The sequence below is a fragment of the Octopus bimaculoides genome, chromosome 15, assembly GCF_046866305.1.
Source record: "Octopus bimaculoides isolate indiv1 chromosome 15, ASM4686630v1, whole genome shotgun sequence".
Classification (NCBI taxonomy): domain Eukaryota; kingdom Metazoa; phylum Mollusca; class Cephalopoda; order Octopoda; family Octopodidae; genus Octopus; species Octopus bimaculoides.
In genome coordinates, this window is record NC_142942.1 from 442,727 (window position 1) to 452,108 (window position 9,382).

The 9,382-nt window shown below is 34.0% G+C and overlaps 1 protein-coding gene across 5 annotated transcripts in view; it reads left to right on the forward strand.

The window, feature by feature from the left end:
- LOC106883948 (methyl-CpG-binding domain protein 2) overlaps window positions 1–6,505 on the forward strand; it is a 32,018-nt gene extending 25,513 nt beyond the window's left edge. For 4 of the 5 annotated variants that reach the window (XM_014935126.3, XM_014935106.3, XM_014935113.3 and 1 more), the window contains exons 6-7: window positions 2,413–2,512; window positions 4,002–6,505. In XM_014935126.3, the coding sequence (XP_014790612.1) occupies window positions 2,413–2,508 (96 nt within the window). In that variant the 3' untranslated portion in view covers window positions 2,509–2,512; window positions 4,002–6,505. Of the gene's footprint in view, window positions 1–512; window positions 574–2,412; window positions 2,513–4,001 lie in introns of all 5 variants that reach the window. The other variant, XR_016244407.1, reaches the window with a different exon arrangement.
- Window positions 6,506–9,382: the final 2,877 nt, after the last annotated feature.

A 9,382-nucleotide genomic window follows, 5' to 3' on the forward strand; every position in this document is an offset into this window, starting at 1 on the left:
CTTTGTTTCTTCAAAAATACTATGTAGTTCTTGGTTCTTTTGAGTGTACATGTCTATGTAGGGAATAATTACTTCACTTGTGTATTCTGTAGAGAAGTAATATGGGGAGGTGTCATTGCAGTCAAACATTCATTTGGTGAAGAAATGATTTGTTCATATCCTGAAAACAAAACTCTGTGTTATTGGTTTTGTTTGTAAGAGAACCTACTCAGTCAGTGCTTTTATTTTTGCTACAGATTAAATTTCTCTTTTCCCCACTTTTATTAAAACTTCTACATCTCAAGTTACATTCCCATTTTGAATTCGAATGAAAACAATGATTTATACATATCTTCTCACAATTTTATTGAAGCTGTTACTTCCTAAGACCAAAAGTTTTAACTGTAACCACTTAGTACTTGAAATAGAGACATGCAATAGTATTCACTGGTCATGTGGAATCCAAAGTTGCAATGACATCATTTGTTTACTCTAAACTAGGAGGTTATTTCCTTCATTTTTCCAACTTACAGCCAAATCATGTTGAAACACAAGTTTTCAATGGATCAGCAAATTTAAGCAGCAACAGCCCTGGTTAGTTATCTTTTTTTTAAATTGTCAATTTCCTTCCCACTTTTTTAATCTATTTTAATTTTCTCTTCTTTTTTTATGAATTTATTTCGCATCTAAAAATCAATTGATCTTGTTCCGTTCCTGAGTGATTCCAGAAACCCAGCAACATTTTTCATTGTTTGTTGTTGTGTTTAGCCCTGGGTTACCCCTAATTAAGCAGGCCTAAGACCAAAGGTGACCTAATTGTAACTATACTGTTGTTTTTTACATCATGACTACATTGTCCCGTATACCCAGCGCTTCTGAAGACGACTGTGATTGTGGGAAAATTGGCTGCTATTTCTAGCTAGTCAAACATACCTATTATACAGTATATACCTTCAACCACTGCTGATCTACACAAGTATCTTTCTGGTAACCCACAAAACCAACTCTGGATGGGATTCTAGTCCTGTACACGGTTCATATGTGTGTGTGTAACACTTAGCTGTGAATAGAGATAAAATCTAGAGTAAGTTTTGAACCACTTAAACATGTTGGTCAAAATACCCAAGATTGCTTGTTACTGGTACTTATTTTATCAGTCTGTGAGGAATGAAAAAACTAAATTGACTTTAAATGAATTTTAACTTCTGAACAGTAAGCTCTGTACTTGAAAATGTCTTTATCCTGTTGTTTTACCTAATGTGGTCTGTGTATGAATTAGGGTTAGTCCTGGTAAGATTTGACCATAACATTATAAGCTATTGGGTATACTAGATTAGACTGGTAACCTTGTGGCTGCACTGTTCAGTTTGACCCTGGGGTTAAACAGTAGAGCATATGGTTCTCACTTAACACAGGAATTAATTAAATAAAGGATTGGTTTTGTGTTTGAAGATCATAATATATCATTCAACTTAGTGCCAGGCACTCATGAAATTGGTTTTTTTTTTTGTTTATTTGTTGTAACAGTTATAGGTTGAGATAAACTTTCTGTCCTTGAATCTAGTTAAAGTGCTTTTCCTGAAGACTTTGTTTTTTAGAATGTAGTCATCTAGTAAACAATTGATAGCTTTTCCTAAGCAACCTTGGTGCTTATTTTCCACCGATGTAAACTGTTATAGAAATAAGTGACATATTTTGAGTGACACAAATGTATATTTATTTACCAGCTCATGAATTATTAGTTCATAAAGTATTGTCTAAATTTTTTAATTAATGAGATCACTTCATTAATATTTTTGAACTTATTCCAACTCATGAGATGGTAGACTTCATCTCTACTTTTGAAAATGAAGTAAATTATCTTGTTAGTTTCCATTTCATTTATTGGTGATTTCAATATATTTGAAGTAGTCTCTTTCATCTTTACTTTCTCTAAAGTATTAAAGTGGAGCCAAACTTTTTATCTTTTATTGCTACAGTCTCTGCAAATTGAAAATATTAAGTTTAGTTAGCAACATGCCTATGAAATGGTTGGTATTGGCTTGAGCATTTATGGGTAGATGTGACCATGTCTAATCCTGAGGACCTAAATAGTTATGTATTTCGATGGACTGCAAATTTAATAACCAGTTATTATCATTATCGCCATGCATACTAATCATTGTCACACCTATCCTTGGTGAAGAAAAACTTGTAAATTCTTTAAAAGAACAAACCAATGTTCATTTTTGTACATGGGTAAAACCAGTAAAAAAAAAAAAAAAAACAATTTCTGGTGATCAGGTGATTACTCTAAAGTAAATGGTTTTCTCAATGTGTTTTCTTTTCTTCAAAGAATTACTTCCTGCATCAAGTTAAAACATCACTTTGGTTTGTTCTTAAATTTCAGTTATTTAATTTTGAGAGTCTTTCTTTTTCTTTTTTTCTGTCCAGTACATGATGGTCTCTGATACAGATGTGAAACGCCAAGAGTACAAAGTAGTGGAAGCTAGAAAGAAACTTCAAGATGCTCTTGTAGGAGTTTCATAATTCTGTGAGTTTCATCTATTTGTTTGTCTTTTTTTTTTTAAATACTGGTTTTGGTAGTATAAATTTTTCTGTCATTGATTTGATTCTGTTTTTGAATTAAACAATCACCTATTATGGTCAGCTTTTAAAATATTTGCATTGTTTTAACTTGAATTTTGAAAATTGAGTGTACCAATCTGTTGGTTGAAGAATAAAGATTTTGTGACCCATTACCAACATAGGCTTGTATTTGTGACTCAATGTAGACTGTGCTGTGAGGTGTTTTCTCATGGTACATGGTAACAACTGTCTCCTCATTGATTTTGTATTGCTGCTCTCTTCGTTGCTTACTATATCTATTCTCATGGACGAAGCTGACTTCTCTGGTTGCATGTGTTGATAGTTATGCCTTTATGCCAGTCAATGCTGTGACTTGGAAGTTAATGTAGAAAATGGAGTGAGGAATGCTAATTTATAATGCTGACCAAAATTGTTGAAATTGTAATAAGAAATCTCTCCAATGTATCCTCCCCTGGCTAATAACATAAAAATTAATTGTTCATCATTGCACCTCTATTCAGTTAGTTTTTGTATATTACTGTCTTTTTAACATCCACTTTTCCATGGAGTTTATTGAGGCAGTTGCCAACCCTCACCTGTTTCCGAGCAAGTAACATTTTCCCATCGCCAGACATGTTTTCGTAGAATATTGGAAACGAATGACACTACTTGGCTTATATGACAGTGACATTCATTTTACAACTGTCATGCAATGTCCAGACAAGGTGACACAAACTCAAAATTTGTATATATATTCATACTTTATATATATATATATATATATATATATATATAAAACAGATGATGGGCTTTTTAGTTTCTGTCTACCAAACCCACTCTCAAGGCTTTGGTTGGCCTGGGGTGTAGTAGAAGACACTTGCCCAAGGTACCATGCAGTGAGACTGAACTCAGAACCATGTGGTTGGGAACCCAACTTCTAACCATACAGCTATGCCTCCGTACTAGTATTATTACAATATCCTTTATTTTAGACTTCATTTACTATCGTTTTTGTATTTTGTTCATTCTGCTCCTATTGTAATCTTATTCTAACGCCATGACCAAACTGTTTAGTCATTTCTTTTCCAAAACAACACACGCAGTCTTTATTCCATTCACTAGTCTCTACTTTAAATCTTTTTCTTAGTTCCAGGCTTTTTCTTTTTCATAAACCCCCAATCACTTCTAGATGATCTCTCTCTCTCCCTCTTCCCTCTCATCTTCTGTTCTTGTCTCACATCATTCAACAACTATTTTATTTTTTTCTTCTTGGATGATAAACAGAAAGGTAGCCTTTGAAAGATCTAAGCCCATAGCCTCTTGGAATTCACCCAACAAGTTTCTTCCACTGAAAGCAATGCAAATAATAGGGATTAAGTTTAAGACATTTTTTTTTTGCTGTTTTATGTGTCATTCATTTTAATAACCTGCTTCTTTTCATCTCTCCATTCCAGAGCTTTTCTTAAATGTCAGCCACAGCAGCAATTGTAGCTACAACAGATGACAACAGCAGCACCAGCAGTAACAAGAGCACTGGTGGCATTGATGGCTGATGTCTCTTCTCCCTCTCCACCTAACTACAACCATGGACATTATAATGTTTCTTTTTCTTTGTTCCTGTTTCTCATGATATTAGGTGTAATTCTATACATGACAATGCATTACATACATATATATATATATATATATATATATATATATATATATATACATACATACATGTATATATATATATATATACATACATACATGTATATATATATATATATATATATATACATACATACATGTATATATATATATATATATATATACATACATGTATATATATATATATACATACATACATATATATATATATATATATATATATATATATATATGAGCATACCTACATACATACATGTAAATGTATATAATATAATTGGGTCAAATTGGCTATCATCTCTGTCAGTGATGAAGCTGATTCATAACTGCAAATATATGTATGTATAAATAATGTACAGGTTTGTGTGTACATACATGCATGGATTCAAAACTTAATAACATTGTGTGTGTGTGTGTGTGTGTGTGTGTGTGTGTGTATGCATGTGTGTACATGTGTAACCATCCATGTTTACATGTATAAATCTTGACTTCCATCTCCTTCTCTTCAGAGCTGACCATGTTGTGTGTGTGTGTGATGATGCAAACCAAAATGTTTATAACAGTCAATCAATTATTCAAAAAGGACATGATTCTTTGCATACACACACACGCACACACACACACACACACACACACAATCGGCTTTCATTTCATTCACTTTCATTTTTAAGTTTCTTTGATACATTTGAGATAAATTATATTTTCATTTTATGATTCAGCTTATTGTCACAGACTTTCACGTTCTGTCTGTATTGTAAAAGAGGAAATAACAGACCTGTGACTGATTGTGTTTACTCTAAGTTGTTATATACTATCATATGAAGTTTAAAGTTTATTTGTATTCACATAAGGGTGGCAGAGAGGGTAGAAAGAGTTGTAGAGTGGAACAGGTACTCTACAATATCTAATTTGGCACCACATATTTCTGTTTCCAAATTCTGCCAGGCCCAAAATTCCTCTTATCTTTCCATGGGCTGATAAAGTATCAGTATAATATTGTGGTAGAATCAATCAACTGTACCCTACTCTCTTTACAAAGACAACCTTGTTCTTAACAACGGAAGTCCAGATTTGGATTCATGTGGCAGCTGGGCATGATGGTAAAACAGCAAGCTGTTGGGAAACTGGATCCATAAGACAGTTCCAGTGCTTATTATGAGGCTACTTATAGGAGCAAAAATGTGTTGGGTATCAAATTTTCATTTCTGTGTCCCGTCTTCACTATAAATCTATGTATTTTTGCCAATGTAAGAAGCATTGTTTGAAATTTAAACAACTTTTTAGTGAATAAGACAGCAAAACAGACCCAGATGATTAGATACAGAAAAAGTGCCCTACAAAAATGAAGAATTTGAAGTAAATTAGAAGATAGTTCAAATCCATTGTGTAACAAGAATATCATGGTTAACTCGGTCCCTTGATAAATGAATGTAATGTAATAGAGACGTCTGTGTATGTATGTGAAATAGCTTCAAGGTTATCATCATTATCAATAGTAGCAGCAGTAAAGTGTTGTTCATTGACTCAGTGATCAGCAACATTACAATATCCTGATGATTATAATTCAGCGATGATCAGTTTGACAACATTATTCTGTTGAATTTTTGATGTGATCCACATTGTTCCGACTGTTGAGTTCCTGACTCAGTCTGGAGTCACAGTATTAGTAATCTCCAATCTATTTCAGATATAGAATCACATCAGTGTATCTTGTTAGTATCAGAAGAGAATTTTAAACCAATGTTATTTGATAAATTCTCTTCATTCATCAATTTAATGTTATCATAAATCATTTCTGTTAAGTGGCTTGAGCTAATGTTTTAATTTTACTGTGGGGCCAGAGATTCTGGCAATGTCAGGGACCACAAACTCAACTTTATTGTTTTACTTATTAAGGCTGCTCTAGGGTGTTTATTACTAACAATTACATTGTCATATATACTTATGTTTTTTCCCCACGAAACACAGGGCTCCAGATTTATAGGTGAAGTGGGGAAATGGAATATAAGTATAAATGAAACAAAATAATCTTTTATCTGGGAAATAAAATTGGAACCGTGGAATTTGCTCACTGGCAGTTTAGCTCTTTCTGTAGTACTTGCCATAGTTTTTATATTATCATATATTTCAAGATACGTTTCTGTTCAATAAATATATTGAAAAGGAGAAAACTGAAAATATATAAACAATGCCAATATTATAACTGATTCAACTGGCCATACTGTAGCCTCTAATTATACAAGTTGACCCTAGTCATAAAGAAATCAAGTAAGACTACAAATATTTAAACTAATAAATCTATAAAACAATATTGTTTCTCACATTTCTATTCAACTGATCCATTCATTACTTTGTTGGTGTTACTCTGTATTTTCTTGCCATTATTTTCCTTCAGTTTCCATGTTCTTCCAGTGTTTTTCTTTTATATCAATATAAATTATTAGAAAAATCAAATAACTTTTTTTTATTATGATGAATGATTTTTCGATATTTGGAACATTTTGAGGAGTAGGGTTTACTGGTTTGAAGAGATAAAGATTTACTCATTGACATTACATGTTAATATTTCAGGATGTCAAGATGGTGAGTTGGCAGAATTGTTTGCATGCTGGGCAAAATGCTTAGTGGCATTTTGTCTGTCTTAATGTCCTGAGTTCAAATTCTACTGAGGTCAGCGTTGCCTTTCATCATTTCAAGGTCGATAAAGTAACTACCAGTTGGACATTAAGGTTGATGTAATCAACTTCCCCTCCTGAACTTGCTGGCCTTGTGCCAAAATTTGAAACCAGTATTTCAGGATGTCATATAGCCATATTAAGGAAGCCAAAAAGACTGCAAGATCTCTTTGTAACTGATGAATATTTCATTAAATTGAGTACTGTTTCGGTGCTTGGAGATTGGTGTATTTCATTTAGTTTGTGAATTTTCTCAAAACCTCCATTACTACTCGTTATTGTTGGAAACAATGAATTACTCAATATCATACTTTTGGAGATGGCTGAGCTTGATGGGAACACAAATACTGATTTAAAAAAAAAAATATTTTGATGTGATTAGTTTTAAATGGTAATTTTTGCCAGTAACAAAAAAAAAAAAAAAAAAGAAACATCAAGTCAAGTATCTAGGACTCACTGACTCATCATCATCATTTAACATCTGTTTTTCAGGCTGGCATGGGTTGGACAGTTTGATAGGAGCTGGCCAGCTGTAGAGTTGCACCAGACTTTTTGTTTTGGCATAGTTTCTATGGCTGGATACCCTTCTTAACACTAACCACTCTACTGAGTGTAACAGATGCTTTTTACATGCTATGGGCATAGGTGCATTTATGTGGCATGGGCATGAGTGTATTTTACATGGCTCTGGGACTATTTAAACTAATTCACACTGACTGAGACCAGCAAATATAGGCAATAGAATAGCATAAGATAGGACAATTAACTACATAATTGTTGCTATGAAGTTTTAAATGTTGTACACTTAACATGTTAAGTTAAAATAAAAAAAGTTGATATCCATTCTTACTTCCAATATATTGTCTTTGAATCACAGGAATAAATAATTTGAACAAGGCTGGCAAACAGAAAATAGTGATTTCTAAATTAGGATGCTTATTTGCATGATAGCTCTGATTGAAGAAATGGCATATAATCAAAGGTTGTCCATACTTGGCCCTCATCTTTTTGTATATCTAGGACTGAGTATTAGAGGAAATATAGTATGCATGAGAGAAGACTACTGATACAAAGATATGATGGTATATGGAAGATGACCACTATGTGAAGAGCAGGGTGCTCAGAATGGATGGCGGTTGTGGTAAATACAGATCCAAGAATTCATGGGGGATTGGTGAAAAATGATCTCTGGATACTGTAAAGTGATTGGCATTAGGAAGGACATTCAGATATAGAAAGCTTGCCACTGCAGAAACTAATTCAATGCACTTCTCTGGTTCATTGGATCCTATTGAAATATAGATAGCAAATGATGATGTGTGTGCGAGTATGCATATATGTTCAAATCGGAAACGTTTGAAACTTTGATCAGAGAAGTCCTTTACACAGATGATGCAAACTGGCTTACACTACTGATGACATACAACACATGGACCATTTTGTTGCTTTATGTATGGCCTTTGATCTTAAAATAGCGCTGGAAAAACCAAGGTAATGTTCACATATGCACCAAGCAAACCGTATGTCGAATCTGATATCGTATTACATGGTAGAAGATTGCATGTAGGTGACACCTTTGAGCAGCATGTGGTTGTGAGTCGGCTCCTTAGATGTTGAAACACATCTACACATTCAGAAAGCATAGCAGTTGGGAAGCTTGAAAAGAAAATCTGGGCAAATTACAGCATCACCAACAAAAGCAAGCTGGGCATTTACAAGGTTTGAAACATTCTCAGTACAACGTAGGCATCTCAAGCTACTTTGAGAACTTTTATAGAAAATACTTGAGACTCGTACTGAACCCGAAGTGGCAAGGTAAAACACCTGACTCAGAAGTCTTTGTAAAAACATTCAGTTACTTGTATCTACTTAGCTGTGATGGTCAGGCCATGTGCATGTGGAGGATAATAGGATTGCAAAACACTTGAAGAGTTCATCGGCTAACCAAGAAACTCTCATGGAATGTAACCAAATGATGTTTATTTTACAACACAGTCCACATACTTCCATCAGTTGCAGTATTTGGATCTTATTGGTGAAGATGGAATGTAACCAAATGAGGTTTATTTTACAACACAGTCCTCCTTGCAGTCCACACACTTCTTCCATCAGTGTTGCAGTACTTGGATCTTATTGCTGACGCTTTCATCCTGTTGGTCAAAAAAGTACTCAACAGCATATATATTGCGTCATCATCATTGTAATACTGGTTCCCAGCCAACTGTTTTCTCTCGTGTTGCAGAACATGATAGTAAGATGGGGTTAAATCAGGAAAACAGGGACAGTAGTCAACCAGTCCAGAGCCTGTCACACACACAGCAGCCATTGAAAGCAAGGACTTTTGTGCTGGAGCATTGTTCTGATGAAATAACACACTCGTCTGTTTTCCTGGGCGTTTGGTCTTCATAACCTTTCATAACTGCCACAACAAGTTGGCATAGTACCCTCCATTGATAGCCCTTTTGAAGATAATCAATAAACACAACGTCTTTTGCATCCCAAAAAACTGAGAC